General features: G+C 40.0%; 3 protein-coding genes and 1 long non-coding RNA gene across 4 annotated transcripts; 2 read left to right on the top strand and 2 right to left on the bottom strand.

The window, feature by feature from the left end:
* Positions 1-812: 812 nt before the first annotated feature.
* On the bottom strand, positions 813-2818 carry LOC311303466 (zinc-binding protein A33-like). The gene is made up of 3 exons (XM_084429969.1): positions 2802-2818; positions 2602-2720; positions 813-2222 (listed from the first exon to the last, which is right to left on the bottom strand). The coding sequence occupies exons 1-3, from the start codon at positions 2807-2809 to the stop codon at positions 1678-1680; spliced, it is 672 nt and encodes a 223-aa protein (XP_084286095.1). The 5' UTR covers positions 2810-2818; the 3' UTR covers positions 813-1677.
* Positions 2819-7688: 4870 nt separating this feature from the next.
* On the bottom strand, positions 7689-11726 carry LOC311303462 (E3 ubiquitin-protein ligase TRIM35-like). The gene is made up of 6 exons (XM_084429964.1): positions 11054-11726; positions 9941-10036; positions 9599-9829; positions 9459-9481; positions 9259-9377; positions 7689-8881 (listed from the first exon to the last, which is right to left on the bottom strand). The coding sequence occupies exons 1-6, from the start codon at positions 11447-11449 to the stop codon at positions 8340-8342; spliced, it is 1407 nt and encodes a 468-aa protein (XP_084286090.1). The 5' UTR covers positions 11450-11726; the 3' UTR covers positions 7689-8339.
* Positions 11727-12546: 820 nt separating this feature from the next.
* Positions 12547-12957, top strand: LOC311303482. Its single transcript, XR_014629766.1, has 2 exons — positions 12547-12605; positions 12684-12957. It is a non-coding gene; the product is annotated as an uncharacterized lncRNA (long non-coding RNA).
* An 839-nt stretch (positions 12958-13796) lies between these two features.
* On the top strand, positions 13797-15083 carry LOC311303328 (paraneoplastic antigen Ma1 homolog; the record flags this gene model as incomplete). The annotated part of the gene is made up of 1 exon (XM_084429754.1): positions 13797-15083. One exon carries the CDS (start codon positions 13797-13799, stop codon positions 15081-15083), a length of 1287 nt encoding a protein of 428 aa, XP_084285880.1.
* Positions 15084-16947: the final 1864 nt, after the last annotated feature.

The following is a 16947-nucleotide window of genomic DNA, read 5'->3' as shown; positions in this document are numbered from 1 at the left end:
GGACTCTTATATTCACTTTAATGGAGATAATTAGGTCAGTGTGAGTGGCATACTCCGCACACGAAGACTGAAATTAGTGCTTAGTGTTTTGCATGGACTTTGCTAACAAGCTAGCGGCCAGCGATCTCGAGTAGTTAAGCCTGTGTGGAACTGTGAGAGTGACGATCATCAAAGACCTTGACGGAGCCGGATAGCGTACCGAGTGGTGGACTTTGCCCGTATCGTCAACCATGTGACTTTCCTCGTCAACCATCTTCTCTTCTCTTCAACTCTCTTCATCCTGTTTCCTGTTACTGACGCCTTTGATCCTGTCCGTGTGAGCTTACATCTACATTGAGTATGTAAGGTACCATTTTTTTTGTTTGGCCTGTGTGGTGAAGCAGCCATTTCATTTAAGGCTACAACGTACCCGAGCTACATTCAGGCCTGCATCATTTGAACATTTGAAGGGTATTTCAAATTTAAAATAGAGTTTTGCCGGCTATTTTATTTTCTTCGGCCCTATTGTTTGAATGTGAATTTAAATACCTTTGTGATCTGAAAAGTGAGTTTATTAATACCTTTTACTTTCTGACACACTTTTTCTAACTAAATCTGTCCTTTTTTATAAAACAGTTGTGGTTACTGACTGATACTTTAAGTTGATTAAGGAAAATGAGTAATTTTTGAGTTAAATGTGAAAGTATTTATAAGATAAAAGTACTTGAAAGACATTTCATTTCCGTTTAAAGTGTAAATAGTACTGCTTAAATAGTGATTTAGAGGGAAAGAGTATTTCATACAATGAGTTAATAATCACACACACACAAGTTGAATACTGATACATTTATTAGTGAAACTCACATATTTTACTGAAAAGAAAGTTAAAGAACTCAGGATAGCCACCTCTCATTATAGTGAAACAAGCTAGAGAGGCGCTACATACGTTTCATTTGAGTGAATGTATTTGAAGAGTGAATATCATATGTCTCGTCATTCAATGTAATACATCAGACAACGAACTGAGAATATGGAATGTATTCTAAATGTATTTTTACATCATCATTCTCATGTTATTATTTAGATAAAGGTTAAATACTAGTGAAAATGTCTATCAACGAATCCCTGTCGGTGATTGGTTGGAACACTATTTATTTTGGTTTTGAGTGGTGGTGAAACCAACTGTTTTTGTGTGCAGATCTCAGAGCCTAGGCTGCCTACAGAGACACGTTTTTTTGATGGCATGCTTATGGGGCGATCAGCTAGCGGATCGTTAGGAAAGATTAGATGAATGTGATCATTTATGTTTGGGCCTTTTTTGGGCCTGAAATCGCTGATACAACCTTTAAGGTCCTGAGTGTAAATATTTTGTGTTACTAGTGTAAAACTGATTCATGAAAGAAAAAGATGAGGGTGAAATAAGATAATTCCAATAAAAATAAACACTTGTGCCAAACATTTAGGAAGTTGGGATTAACACAGGAAAAATTATTTAAAAAAATAAAAATTGCAACTTGCAAAAAAAATAAAACTAAAAAAGACAAAAAATGTCCTTAAGGACGCACAAGTGTTACACAAGTGTTAAGTTGGCTCTAAATTTTACATTTAAGTGTGATTGATCAATGAGACCCTTTTATTACAGTGTTGTTACTGAATAATAATTTGCAAAGCTGAATTAATCTAGAAACAGAATCAGATTTAACTGTGATTTTCTGCTGTAATAAAGAGTTTAACTGGTAAGATCCTCAGAGGAGAAGTTGTGCAGCCATTATATAAGAATGGAAAGACTGTGTCGTTGAAGGTGGATGTGAATGTGAGTAAATGTGTGTTAGTTACAGGATCTAAGAATGACACTGTTCCTCTGTCATAGTCCAGCTGAACTCTCACACGCTGAAGCTTCTGTTTAACAGTAAAGACAGTGACGGGTTGCTCTGGGGATTCTGAGCTGTATTTGCTGTTTAAGTATCGCACAAACCAGACATTAGACTTAAAGAAAACCTCTCCCTTCCTTTGGTTTGATGCTGTGGTTATTCCAAGAATCCAGAGTGTATTGTCTCCAACCTCCACATCCCAGCAGTGTGTTCCTGAGTTAAAGCCCTCAGATCCCAGGACACATGGATACTCATCAATCCTCTCTGGATTATCAGGAAGTGTTTTATATACATCACTGTTCGACACACTGGTCAGATCAGCAGAGAGTGTGAGACGAGGATGTGCTGTGTTTGGATCCAGAGTCAACGGAGCTGCAAAGAGAATAACATCAGATTACAGGATGAAATATGATGTATTAGAAAGATAAATGTAAAACAAATAAAGACTTTGTTGAAAGAATTCATAAATCATAACAATGGTCTCTCAGTTACTATCAGAATGGATTGAGGCTCCAGGTTTAAAATCAGTATTCAATAAATACTATTGTATCCTAATACATAAATATAGATTACGAAGAATAGACTTTTTTGCATGATCTGATGATTTTCTGAAATACAGTTCAGATTCACTTAATATATTCACTATATATGTATTCACTTAATGATTATTAAATATATTTCTATCAAATGTTGATGTTGTGTGTGTTTATATCTGAACTTCTGCACTGGTGTCAAATCTGCTGAGACTCACTGTGTTGGACAGTTTCCAGCATCTTCTTCCAGACTCTGAACGGCAGGTTACCCAGATAACGCGACACATGAATCAAAGCTCCAGAACTCATCCGTGGATCCGGCTGTGAGATCTGGACTCTGAGGAACATTCAGGAGTCAGAACTGCAGTGAATTTGAGTTCAGATCCACTGAGAGAAGAGATACGAGCAGCTCACTCACCTTTCCATCGTGACTTTATAGTTCTGGAAAATATAGAGTTTGAAAACATTTTAGTATCTTATCAAACACTCTCACTGTCAATGAGTCTCTCTATACAAGTTGTGTTATGCACAAAGAATGAAGCCAGATTGATTTGTCACCTTTAGAAACGAGACGTCATTGTCTTTCATCTCCTCCATGTCTCTGATTGTGTGTGAAAGAGCTGAGATGTGTGTGTTCATCTCCTCCAGCTTCTCCTTCATCCTCTGCTTCTTCTGCTCCTCTTCCTCTCTCAGTGCAGTGATTGTAGCTTCTTCTTCGTCTCTGAGAAACTGATGAAGCTTCTCAAACTCTTCTTTAATCTGACGCTCTGTGTGCTCAGCTTGAGACTGAAATCAAATCACATTCACTTCAGTCAGCGCTGTATGAACACACACTCCACTAATGTCAATAATAAACTCTGTGTGTGAATGTTGAGTATTAACTCTTTATATCCTCACCTTGATGTGTTCAATTGTTTTATCACACTTTTTCTTCATTTCTTCTCCATGTTTGAGCTTGTTTTGTAAGGACGTCAGTGCTGTATTAAATTCCTCCTACAGGTTAAGATGAAAATCTGTGAAACTTATGCAGCTTTAAGAGGTTTAAACATTGTATGTTTGGATGTTTTTATTGTTATATTACTTATATGTTGAATGGGTCATTCTCATGGAAGCATTTGTGTCTGAAAATTGCAGGACATATGTTTTTTAATTATATAATTTGGAAAGGATGAACGTCAATAAATCATGTTTCTACCAAACAAATGTGTTTTTTGCAATGGCCAATTCTTAATTATTATATCCATGCAGTTGTAAATTTGTGGTTGTGCAAATACAAATACAGAAAGAGAAAGTATGTTAGTATCAGTCACTTTTTGGTATGTCTTGTAATTAATCACATATTATTAAATAATTATTTTTAATAACCCATGACATTTTTATTTTTGTTTTGTGCCAATGCTGATTCATTCAAGAAGATTTGAACATCAGAGCAGTCGAAGCTTAGTGCAGAACTACTTTATAGCAGTAGTAAATTATAGAGATTTAGTCTGAGTAAAAATAAATACTGGTCTATTGTATACACAAATAATACTCTATGTTTAGCACTGTATTCAGCATATGAAATGGGAGATATTTGTCTTACCTTGTAAGATGAAAGCACTTCACTGATGGGTCTGAATGTGTGATTGGTGTGTTTCTCTGAGTCTCTGCACACTAAACACACAGGCTGTTTGTCCTCCAGACAGAAGAGTTTGAGTTTGAGTCCAGGCGTTTTAAGCCAAAATGGGGGTCAACCGTGAACAAATTGCAACAGAAGCAAACTGATTTTGTATCCTCAATATGTCCTGAGTTGGGAAAAAAAGCCCTGAGGAATCCCATTAGGGGAAAGTTCCGAAAAAGACCCAAATATAGCCTATTCATTCTTTTTCTTACGTGAATAGGGTAAACAATTTAACCTTTAGATATCACCATGAAAATTACTGAGTTGATTACTTAAATCAAGACAAACAAAAAATGTATTACAAGTTTTTTTTTAATTGTTTGTTAACATGGACAAACGGTGTATAATCTAATTACAGATGTGCTAATTTGCATAAATACCACAACAGATCTAAACATTGGGTATAGCCAGGAGAAAATGTCTTGTTGAATCTTGTTGACATATAACAGTAAAATACTTAATGTTAAGGTCTGAATGGAACCCATTTAGGCTACCCATGAGCATTAATACATAGAGGCAGGAAGAAATACTTTAAACCAGCCTTTATTAATTATTATTGCAGAGATGGGGTTTGGGGCTGGGTCCGTGGGACTGTTTCTGGGGATTTATTTTTTATTTTACTTACCTTTTCTCTTCTGCATTCTCCTTACCATTGTCTCCTGTTCTTGCCTCAGACTCGTCCCCCAGAAACAGTCCCAAGGACCCAGCCCCAAACCCAGTCTCTTAAAAATTAATAAAGGCTGGTTTCTGAAGTACTTCTTCCAGCCTCTATGTATTAATGCTCATGGGTAGCCTAAATGGGTTCCATTCAGACCTTAACATTAAGTATTTTACTGTTATGTGTCAACAAGATTCAACAAGACATTTTCACCTGGCTAGACCCAATGTTTAGATTTGTTGTGGTATTTATGCAAATTAGCACATCTGTAATTAGATTATGCACCGTTTGTCCATGTTAACAAACAATTTAAAAAAACTTGTAATACATTTTTTGTTTGTCTTGATATAAGTAATCAACTCAGTAATTTGCATGGTGATATCTAAAGGTTAAATTTTTTACCCTATTCACGTAAGAAAAAGAATGAATAGGCCTATGAATAGGCTATATTTGGGTCTTTTTCGGAACTTTCCCCTAATGGGATTCTTCGGGGCTTTTTTTCCCTTACTCAGGACATATTGAGGATACAAAATCAGTTGAGTCTGATTCTGTTGCAATTTGTTCACCCTTTTTTCCTAAAACGCCTGGACTATTTCTCACTGTGTAAACATCTCAGAAACCCGGAAATCTGAAAAGGGTCTATGACTAAAATGTGTCGACACTTTTTGTTGTCTTACATATTGTAAACGTGGATTTAAACATACTTTCATTATTTTATGACTTATTTAATGGATACTTAATTATCACATGTATAATAATAATATTAAATATAGCTGCAAGTAGCAATTAACGGGGTTCAAGCATTTGAGACCTTCATGCCAACTATGCTGTTGGGGTCTAGGCCGAACCGAAATGTAGGCCTGAAAACATAAAATATCCATGATGGAGAATACGCAAATTATATAAATCTATAGTACCAGTGCACCCTAATTCTTTGAAAAAAATTATGGTTTTAAACATTTGTTTATCAGCTAATGCTGGATAATGATAAAGATTAGATTAAAAAGATGTATTGTTCCTCTTGTGGACAACAGTAGTATTAAAAGCTTCATCTTCAGTTTAAATGTTTGATAGAATGTACTGTGAGCCCTCTGAGCATCAGAAATCCTTGAAACCTGCCTTTGATACGTCATTGATGAAGGCTTGGAAGACAGAAGGACTATTGACCAGCCCGAAAGGCATAACCAAATATTCATAGTGGCCTGTTGCCGTGGAAAAGGCAGTCTTCCACTCATCTCCTTCACAGATTCTTATCAGGTTGTATGCACAGCGCAAGTCGAGTTTTGTGAAATACTTGGCAGTGCGAAGTTGCTCCAGAGCTGCAGGAACTAACAGCAGTGGGTAACGAATTTTTACAGTAATTTCATTGAGACCTCGGTAGTCGATACAGGGTCGCAGCCCACCATCCTTTTTTTTTTTACAAAGAAGAACCCTGCTGATGCCGGAGAAGTGGATGGTCGAATGAACCCCTTTGCCAGTTCTTCATTGATATAGTTTTTCAAAGCCTCAGATTCGGGTTGTGACAAGGGAAAAATCCTGCCCTTGGGAAGAGTGGTACCTGGAAGCAGTTCAATGGCGCAGTCACCAGAACGATGAGGAGGTAGTTGAGATGCCTTGGTCTTACTGAAAGCCTCTACAAAATCTTTGTACTCTAGGGGTAGGTCATGGGTGGAAACTGGTTGCAGCTTGGAAGTAGTGGGTTGGGTGTTCAGGACAGGAACTGGTTGGATACAGTTTTTAAGACATGCGTCAGACCATTGTACAATTTGTCTCTCAGCCCAGGAAATGTGAGGATTATGTTGTTGTAGCCAAGGGAATCCAAGTATAATGGGGTTACGTGGTGATTTAATAAGGAACAATCAAATGATTTCCGTATGTAAGGTCCCAGTCTTTAAGGATATGTCGCCAGTGGTGTACTGAATGCGACCGGTCCCCAGCGGGCGTCCATCTAACACTGTCACTGCCAAAACAGAATCACATGGAATTAAGGAAATGTTATGACTTTTGGCAAAGTCTGGGTCAGTAAAGTTAGCTGCAGCTCCAGAATCAATCATGGCCGTAGCATTGATTGTTCCACCATTAACAGTAAGAACTACTGGCAATTCCATGTTAGAAGATGACTGGGACTGATAACTCACCGTCGTTGGGTTTCCTTGAGATGGACGTGTGGGACAGGACGCTCTCATATGCCCTGGTAGCCCATAGTACAGACACAGTCTTTGACGGTAACGACGCTCATTTTCTTCTGAGGAGATATGAGTGAAGACGATCTGCATTGGTTCATGGTCAGAGGTGATCGTGGCAGCGGAGGAAAGTGCAGAAGGAATCCTATTAGGACGTCTCGAGTGGATCAAATTATCAATGCGAATTGCTAGTTCAATGAACTGGTCAAGATTCTTCCCTTCATAACGGCAGGCCAGCTCAGACTGAAGTTCCACACTTAATCCTTTGCGAAATAACAATTTCAAAGTATCATCTACCCACACTGTTTGTGCTGCAAGAGTGCGGAAGGTGAGCGCATACTCAGCTGCCGTCTGTCTTCCTTGTCGAAGAGCCAGCAGTTGTTCTCCCGATTCCTTTCCCCCCTCTGAATGTTCGAAGATTTCACGAAATCTTTGCAGAAAGCTGTCAACCGTGGAAAAGGTGGGTCAACTCCCCTTCCAAACTGCCGTGGCCCATTCTAATGCTTTCCCCGTCAGTAAAGAGCATACTAAGGCTATACGGCCTTCATCTGTGTGATATAATGTAGGTTGTTGGGAAACAAACAACGACCATTGCAGTAAATATCCCTTACATTTTGTTGGAGAACCATCATATTTCTCAGGAAAAGCTAGCCTTGGGCTGGCAGTGGATGACGTCATCGGTGCATCGTTGGCGGTGGGGTTGCTCGATGGCTGGCTTGTTTCAGCCGTGGGGAATCTCATGCTTTGCAGTGTTTTCACCAGTTCCTCTGTCACCGAAGTTAACCGGGTGAGTTGGTGTTGGTGAGTAGCTAGAATACTTGCTTGAGTGGATACCTCGGTAGACAGACGATATATAGCTGCTGGATCGGGGTCTGGCGAAGTCTTCTGTAATGATGAGTCAGGAGAAGTGGGATCCATGTGCAGCTTTATTTAAGATAGTAGGATAACAACGGGCTGAGGTCAATCACCAGCAACAGAGATATCAAAGGCAAGGCAGAAACGTAATCATACAACAGGCAATGGATCAGGGCAGGCAGCAGACAAAAGGAAAAATCCAGGTAAACAGGCAGAAGATCAGAAGGGCAGGCAGCAATACAGGAATACAAAGAAAACAGTCCAAGGTCAAACACAACAGATCAATATACTGGGAAACACGCTCAGAAATGTCTGCAATGGCAAGAACAAGACTTTGCAGTGAGTGTGTGTGTGTGTGTGTGACATTAATAGTCCATGGGATGAGGATCAGGTGTGATTGTAATCAGTAACAGGCATGGAATGATGGGAAACGTAGTCTGAGTCAAAGTTAGTACTCCGGTGAGGGAGCCCTCTGGTGGTGATCAGAGGGAGCCACAGAGGCTTGATTTGTGACAGATTGATCAATGAGACCCTTTTATTACAGTGTTGTTATTGAAGCATAATTTGCCAAACTGTATTAATCTAGAAGCAGAATTAGATTTAACTGTGATTTTCTGCTGTAATAAAGAGTTTAACTGGTAAGATCCTCAGAGGAGTTGTGCAGCGATTATATAAGAATGGAAAGACTGTGTCGTTGAAGGTGGTTGTGAATGTGAGTAAATGTGTGTTAGTTACAGGATCAGAGAATGACACTGTTCCTCTGGCATAGTCCAGCTGAACTCTCACACGCTGAGGCTTCTGTTTAACAGTAAAGACAGTGTAGGGTTGCTCTGGGGATTCTGAGGTGTATTCGCTGTTCATGTACCGAACACGCCAGACATTAGACTTAAAGAAAACACGTCCCTTCCGCTGGTTTGATGCTGTGGTTATTCCAAGAACCCAGAGTGTATTGTCTCCAACCTCCACATCCCAGCAGTGTGTTCCTGAGTTAAAGCCCTCAGATCCCAGGACACATGGATACCAGTCAAACCTCTCTGGATTATGAGGAAGTGTTTTATATACATCACTGTTCGACAGACTGGTCAGATCAGCAGAGAGTGTGAGACAAGGATGTGCTGTGTTTGGATCCAGAGTCAATGGAGCTGCAAAGAGAATAACATCAGATTAGAGGATGAGATATGATGATATTAGAAAGATAAATGTAAAACACATATAACGACTTTGTTGAAAGAATTCATAAATAATAACAATGGTCTCTCAGTTACTGTCAGAATGGACTGAGGCTTCAGATTTGATATCAGTATTCAATAAACACTATTGTATCCTAATACATAAACATAAACCATGAGGAATAAACTTTTCATTATGAGTTTGCTGTATGATCTGATGATTTTCTGAAATACAGTTCAGATTCACTTTGTAATTATGTGATTATTAAATATATTTCTATCAAATGTTGATGTTGAGTGTTTATATCTGAACTATCTTCTGCACTGGTGTCAAATCTGCTGAGACTCACTGTGTTGGACAGTTTCCAGCATCTTCTTCCAGACTCTGAACGGCAGGTTACCCAGATAACGCGACACATGAATCAAAGCTCCAGAACTCATCCGTGGATCCGGCTGTGAGATCTGGACTCTGAGGAACATTCAGGAGTCAGAACTGCAGTGAATTTGAGTTCAGATCCACTGAGAGAAGAGATACGAGCAGCTCACTCACCTTTCCATCGTGACTTTATAGTTCTGGAAAATATAGAGTTTGAAAACATTTTAGTATCTTATCAAACACTCTCACTGTCAATGAGTCTCTCTATACAAGTTGTGTTATGCACAAAGAATGAAGCCAGATTGATTTGTCACCTTTAGAAACGAGACGTCATTGTCTTTCATCATCTCCTCCATGTCTCTGATTGTGTGTGAAAGAGCTGAGATGTGTGTGTTCATCTCCTCCAGCTTCTCCTTCATCCTCTGCTTCTTCTGCTCCTCTTCCTCTCTCAGTGCAGTGATTGTAGCTTCTTCTTCGTCTCTGAGAAACTGATGAAGCTTCTCAAACTCTTCTTTAATCTGACGCTCTGTGTGCTCAGCTTGAGACTGAAATCAAATCACATTCACTTCAGTCAGTCTGTATGAACACACACTCCACTAATGTCAATAATAAACTCTTTGTGTGAATGTTGAGTATTTAACTCTTTATATCCTCACCTTGATGTGTTCAATTGTTTTATCACACTTTTTCTTCATTTCTTCTCCATGTTTGAGCTTGTTTTGTAAGGACGTCAGTGCTGTATTAAATTCCTCCTACAGGTTAAGATGAAAATCTGTGAAACTTATGCAGCTTTAAGAGGTTTAAACATTGTATGTTTGGATGTTTTTATTGTTATATTATTTATATGATGTATGGGTCACTCTCATGGAAGCATTTGTCTCTGAAAACTGCAGGACATATATTTTTAATTATATAATTTGGAAAGGTGAACATCAATAAATCATGTTTTTACCAAACAAATGTGTTTTTTTGCAATGGCCAATTCTTAATTATTATATTCATGCAGTTGTAAATTTGTGGTTGTGCAAATACAAATACAGAAAGAGAAAGTATGTTAGTATCAGTCACTTTTTGGTGTGTCTTGTAATTAATCACATATTATTAATGAAAAAAATATTAATATTATATTAATTTTATATTATATTAATAAATATTAATATTAATTTTATATCAGTAGAAAATCAGAGTGTAACGCGGAGTCAGCAGAGTTAGGATCCATTTGCAACTTTATTAAAAGAGATACTCGTACAACAAACAGTTCAGTCAACAGCGACAGGTATATACAAGGCAGAGCAGAGACGTAATCACAAACCAGGCAGTGGGTCAGGGCAAGCAGCGAACAGTACAGACTTAATCCAGGAAGACAGAGCACAGGTAAGTAGGCAGGCAGCAGAGAATCGTAACAAGGTACACAGTCCAGGGTCACACAGGGAAATCAAAAACAGAGAAAACCGCTCAGAGATGTAAACCACAGCAAAACAAAACTTCACAATGAGAGCTTGTGAGAGTGCTGGTTAAATAGTCCATGGGATAGGGATCAGGAGTGTAATCAGCACCAGGTACGGGATCATGGAAAATGAAGTCTGTGAAATGGATAAGTACTCAGGCAATGTTGCCCTCTGGCGGTGATCAGAGGGAGCCACAGAGGCTTGATTTGAGACACAGAGATTTAGTCTGAACAAAAATAAATACTGGTCTATTGTATACACAAATACTACTCTATGTTTAGCACTGTATTCAGCATATGAAATGAGAGATATTTGTCTTACCTTGTAAGATGAAAGCACTTTGCTGATGGGTCTGAATTTATGATTGTCATGTTTATGTGAATTAATACACACTAAACACACAGGCTGTTTGTCCTCCAGACAGAAGAGTTTGAGTTTCTCACTGTGTAAACTGCAGATCTCCTCAGATCCTGATGAACGTTTCTCATTTCCCTCCTTTATCAATGAATCACACAAGTTTTTTAACGCTAGATTAACTAGAGGATCATCTTTTGAAGATCTTCTCCTGCAGACAGGACACTCCTGAGTTTTCTTAGTTTTCCAGAACTGTTGTAGACACTCTTTACAAATACTGTGACTACAGGACAGAATAACAGGAGTCTTGAAGATTTCACAGCAAACAGGACAAGAAAGCTCTTCCACAGATTTTGAATCCATTTCCTCGTCTTGTAAAAGATCCAACGATCTACAATATACTTTCACTTTCTGAACTTTGGTTTGAAAAGTAAATAGCCATTACAATCAAAATCTAATCTGGGTTCATTTAGAAATAAACAAAAAATCTAATTTAGTGTGTCCTCCTCTGCTCTTCACAACACTGACTCGTTTTAGCTTTCAGTAAAACGAAAGGTAGAAATAATAAGATTAGTCATTTCCTGGTAAGGTTTGTAAAGGGTGGAGTTTCTGATTACCTTTTGGAGCTTCTGAAGACAGACTGGTTGTATAGTTTTATCTTTATTAGGGCCCAAGCCCTAGGGGGCAAAGGGCCCTATTGTTTTCCTAAGGATTTTTCTTTTCTTTTTTTTAAACTTTTGGCACCCTTAACATGTTCAGAAACTCTTTTTGCACACGCAATGAAATCGTTGGCTATTAGGATCAAAGCTGGTACACGAGTGTGGCAGAGGGGCTCTACAGCGCCCCCTTGAACGTGGTCAAAAACTTGGTCCATTTATCATACATACGTGCACATATATGTGTAGCACCCTGCTAAATTTATCTAATGTTTATTTTGTGTTCTGTTAACAATTACAGTATCTTGAAATATGGGCCAGTTCAATTGCCCTGGTGTGTAATAAATTTTTTTGTATTATTACGCGTGTTGATTCAGTTATAAATAGAGATGTTAAAATATTATTTTTCTTTTGAGAGTAACCTTTGAACCCTCTGTCACTTTATTTCGTATTGGATGGCCAGGTGTCAGTTTCATTAGTTATCCAATCAGTTCCATCCATAGAGCAGTGTAACAGCCTACCGGATTGTTGAGGGGGCGGGACTAAAGACCGAGCGGAAAAAGTTCGAGAAAAAAAAAAACCTGAGAGATCGCTGCGAGCTAGCTGTAAGTTCTGTGTGATTTATAGATTGCTGTTCATCGATGTTGAGAACCAGTGGGGTATTCTGCTTGAGTTTTGTGAAGGTGCTACACTGTTAAAACGGGAAAGTGAGTGTTAGCTTGGAGCTGTTTGAATCTACAACGGAGATTCGGATGAAGTGAAACTACTGCTTACTTAGCATGTGAACTGATAGCCACATGTGAACTGCGATGCGCATAGCCACGTGTGAACTGCCTGAAATCCAATTTGCCACCGAGTTCTGAGTGAGTATGTGAACTAAAATGAACTTGAAAAAGATATCATGAAGCTCATTCGTTTTTTTTTTGTGGACTGTTGGCTAGTGTGCATCAGAGACTGCCATCCATGTTGCTGCAATAGATGTGCTCGGGATTCGTGCTGCAGGCCAGAGATGTCTGTGTTTTTCACACAGACGGACAGAGTTTCAGGACGGGTTTTCTTCATCGTGTATCTCACCACTGGATCAAACGGTTTGAACCAGAATGGTCATGTAAATTTTTCTGTCACCGAGGAACTGTGAGTACAGACAATATTTTTTTTTCTCAACTGAGCTCCAACAAGCGCGCCAACGTTGTGGTGTCACTAAACTGAGACAGTTAGTAGAAAAACCCCGGGGTATTGTTAACTGTCATTTCATTTGAACATGAGAACATTTTGAAAGGTTCACTCACCAAGTTCTGAAGAAAATATATAAATACATTTTGAGTTTAACTTTAAATCTTTGTGGTCTGATATTTAAGTGTGTGTGAGTGAAATGTGATTTGTGTGATTTCAGTTATGTTTTTTCAAATAAGGGTTATAGTGGCTAAGTTAAATATATATGTGTATGGGAGTTTATGCTCACAGTGAAAACAAACGAACACAGTATAGCTTTATTTCAGCTAACCAGGCCTCTCTACACTTTAGTAAGCGTTTCATGCCCGAAGTTTCAGTTGTTATATGTAAATCCTGATTTTAAATTCTAGTAACCTCTCACCAATTCGTTTCCCCATGCACATGATAAATCCTAAAAAAAAATGGAATTGTGAGAAGGGTTACACGTGGGGGCTCGTCCGGGATTTTGTTTACTGTTGTTTTGTTTTGTGAGCATGTTATAAAAAAAATTAAATTAAAATAGGAAGTCAGTGCTAAATGAGGTAGCTTAAAAGCCCTATAGCCCTATAGTGTTTCAGAGATTCTTTTTTATTATTTTTATTTTATTCTGTTTATCCAAAGCTATTAACATGGATCCAGAACAGATTTTCAAATGGTGTAAAGACAAATGTGTTGATGCAAGGAAAGCATTTGTGCTTAGTAAAGTTTCTCTTGATGTTACTGATGAGACTATGTATAGGGTACTGGATGAGGCTGAAGTTTTCGGTCCCTGTAAAATAAGAGGACGATGTGTAGAACACTCCAATAAAAGCCAGTCAGTTTTAGTTGAAACTGTTAATGACATGACTAAGACTGACATACCTGAACAGTTACTAGCTGGAGATGAGTTTGGACCTTGGATAGTGAATGTTACTGACACCCAGACTGTTCCTGTAACTGATAAAGGAGACTTCCAGTCCAAGTTGCTGTTATTCTTAGCAAATGAAGGGAAGACACTAGCTGATGTCACTGGCTTACTTACCTCTGCTTCTGCCTCACCCAGCTCTTTACCCACTGCTCCACCCACCAATCCAGACCTGAACGCAACTCTGGTGAATGCCATCTCCTCACTAGTTGAAAAGTGTCAAGCCACGTCTGGCGATGGACCAGCCTATCGCAAGCTACGCATGTTCTCAGGTATGAAACCCACTCCACATGGAGAAGAGGAGTATGACGCTTGGGCGGAACAGACCACTCACATGTTGGACGAATGGCAGTGTTCTGATGTTGTCAAAAGACAGAGAGTAGCTGAGTGTCTTAAAGGGCCAGCAGCAGATATTGTCAGAGGTTTGAGAGTCACTAATCCCCAGGCCACTGCCAATGACTACCTTAAAGTCCTCGAAGCAGCTTTTGGAACCACAGACAGTGCAGCTGATCTCATGGTGAGGTTTCGTAATACATTCCAGCAAGAAAGTGAGAAATTATCAGCTTACTTACTCAGATTAGACAAGCTATTGCATGCAGTCCATCGTAAAGGTGGAATTGAAGTGGTTGACATGAACCGAACACGCATTGATCAAGTTGCTAGAGGCTCTCTGCCTCATGACCTTGTAGCCCTTCGCATAAGACTGACTTACAAACTCAAGCCTCCTCCCAGCTTTACTGAGTTGCTTCGGGATGTAAGAGAAGAAGAGGAGATGATCCTAGAAAGACCGAATGCAAAGAAGGTCACGTCTTTAGCTACTGGTAGACGAGCCGAGTGTGCTACAGCCTCAGTTGTACATGCACTGCCAGAGCCTGCGCCAGTCCCTGACGTAGCAGAGAAAGATCTTGCAATAGAGAATCTAAGGAAAGAATTTCAAGGTCTCAAGACTGATGTTGCACGTCTCCTTTCTGCCTCTGTGACTGCATCAGCCAGTGTGGCAGAGCACGTAGACCAGAACCCTAGCCAGAAAGCTACTGGAAACTCATATGCACGTGTGAAGGAGAGGGTTCCCAAACCTCAGTATCGTGTTGATGTCTTTTGCTACAAATGTGGTGAAGATGGTCATTTCCAGCGGGAGTGTCAAAATCCAGAAAATCTCAGAAAAGTGAACAAGCGCCTTTTGAAAATGAAACCGCCGACGGGAAACTTTCCAGGGGCTCGGTAGAGGAACGGCCTGATGCTCCGGATAGAATACGTTCCACAAGATGTGACACGCTACCAGAAAAGAAGGTTAACTTGCCAGAAGGTTTAGTAGGACCTAGCTCTATTGTCTCAGTACAAATTGAGGGCATTTACGCCAAAGCTTTACTTGATAGCGGGTCTCAGGTTACCTTACTGTATCGCTCCTTTTATGACAAATATCTGAAGCACCTGCCTTTGACCCCTATTGAGTGCCTTGAGATCTGGGGCCTCAGCGCAAAGGAGTATCCATATAATGGTTATATGTGCTTGAAGCTTGAGTTTACTGGAGATGTAGTTGGAGTAGCTGAGACTGTAGAAACACTTGTGCTTGTGTGTCCAGATCCGGTCATGACAGGGGATGTTTCCCTTGTGGTCGGCACAAACACCTCAATAGTTCGAAGACTGTTCCATTCATGCAAAACACATGGAGGAGACAATTTTCTCAACACCCTGTCTGTTCATCCAGTAATAAAAGTTGCTTATGAAAAGTTTCAGGAAACTTCTGACGACACAGCTGAAACAAAAAGAGGAACAGTCTGGTTTACACGAGACAAGCCTTTCACTCTGCCACCTGGCGGCGTTGCTACGGTTGTTGGTATTCCAAAGTTTCCTGGTGGTCTCTCTTGCCAAGCTGTCCTTATAGACCATCCAGAGGTAGATTGTTTTCCTGAAGAGCTACTGGTCATGCCGGTGGTTGAAAAGTCCACTGCTGTTCACTGTCGTCGCATCACAGTCACTGTAAGAAATGTGTCCAGTCATAATGTGACATTAAAACGTGGAATTCCAATTGCTCATCTATTCCCTGTAGATGTAATAAATACAGTCAGTGAAAAGGAGGGCCCTAAGCTGCTCACACCTCAATTGTCCCCGTCTTCTTTCAACTTTGGTGACTCTCCTGTGCCTCCTGAGTGGAAGGAGCGACTTTGTCAAAAGATGATGGAGAGAAAAGAGGTTTTCTCCTGCAGTGAGTTTGATGTGGGTTGTGCAAAGAGCACACAACACACCATTCGAGTGACAGATGATCGACCTTTCAGAGAACGTTCTAGACGTTTACCACCGGGTGATTTGGAGGACGTGAGGAAGCATCTGAATGATCTCAAAGAGGCCGGAATCATTTCAGAATCCAGAAGCCCATATGCTTCCCCAATAGTTGTGGTTCGCAAGAAAAATGGCACTATACGAATGTGTGTGGACTATAGAACGTTAAACAGGAGAACGATTACGGACCAGTATACAGTCCCTCGTGTGGAAGATGCTTTGTCCTGCCTGGGTGGTAGCCAGTGGTTCAGTGTGCTTGACCTCAGAAGCGGCTATTATCAGATCCCTTTAGCTCCTGCTGATAAAGAAAAAACAGCTTTCACTTGCCCAGCAGGGTTCTATCAGTTTGAGCGGATGCCGCAGGGGATTTGTGGGGCTCCGGCCACATTTCAGCGAATTATGGAAAGGACTGTTGGTGATATGAACCTACTGGAAGTGCTTGTGTATCTGGATGACGTGATCATCTTCGGAAGAACGCTAGAGGAACACGAGCAGCGCCTTCTTAAAGTCCTTGACCGATTGAAGGAGGAAGGATTAAAGATATCGTTGGATAAATGTCAGTTCTGCTGCCCCTCTGTTACCTACCTTGGACACATTGTGTCTAGAGATGGCATTGCTACGGACCCGGCAAAGATTGAAGCAGTGAAATCATGGCCCCGTCCAGAAAACATTACTGCTCTTCGTTCCTTCCTTGGCTTCTGTGGATATTACAGACGTTTTGTAAAGGATTTCTCCCGAGTCTGTTATCCACTCAATCATCTGCTTCAGGGCTGCATTGTATCTAGAAAGACAGGGAAAGGGGCAAAGAA

This window comes from Rutilus rutilus (genome assembly GCF_951802725.1).
Source record: "Rutilus rutilus genome assembly, chromosome: 14".
In the NCBI taxonomy this organism is placed as follows: domain Eukaryota; kingdom Metazoa; phylum Chordata; class Actinopteri; order Cypriniformes; family Leuciscidae; genus Rutilus; species Rutilus rutilus.
The sequence above is the reverse complement of the archived record's forward strand: the minus strand, read 5'-3'. Positions and strand labels throughout refer to the sequence as shown.

Bases quoted from the DNA above. Each gene is read 5' to 3' on its own strand.
- LOC311303466 (XM_084429969.1), bottom strand. The intron at 2,223-2,601 runs GTGAGTCTCAGC...TTCTCTTTGCAG, and splicing joins GCTGGAAACTGTCCAACACA to CTCCGTTGACTCTGGATCCA.
- LOC311303462 (XM_084429964.1), bottom strand. From the start codon at position 11,449: ATGGATTCAAAATCTGTGGAAGAGCTTTCTTGTCCTGTTTGCTGTGAA. The intron at 9,830-9,940 runs GTGAGGATATAA...ATTTGATTTCAG, and splicing joins AAACAATTGAACACATCAAG to TCTCAAGCTGAGCACACAGA. The intron at 9,378-9,458 runs GTGAGTGAGCTG...AATGTTCCTCAG, and splicing joins TATAAAGTCACGATGGAAAG to AGTCCAGATCTCACAGCCGG.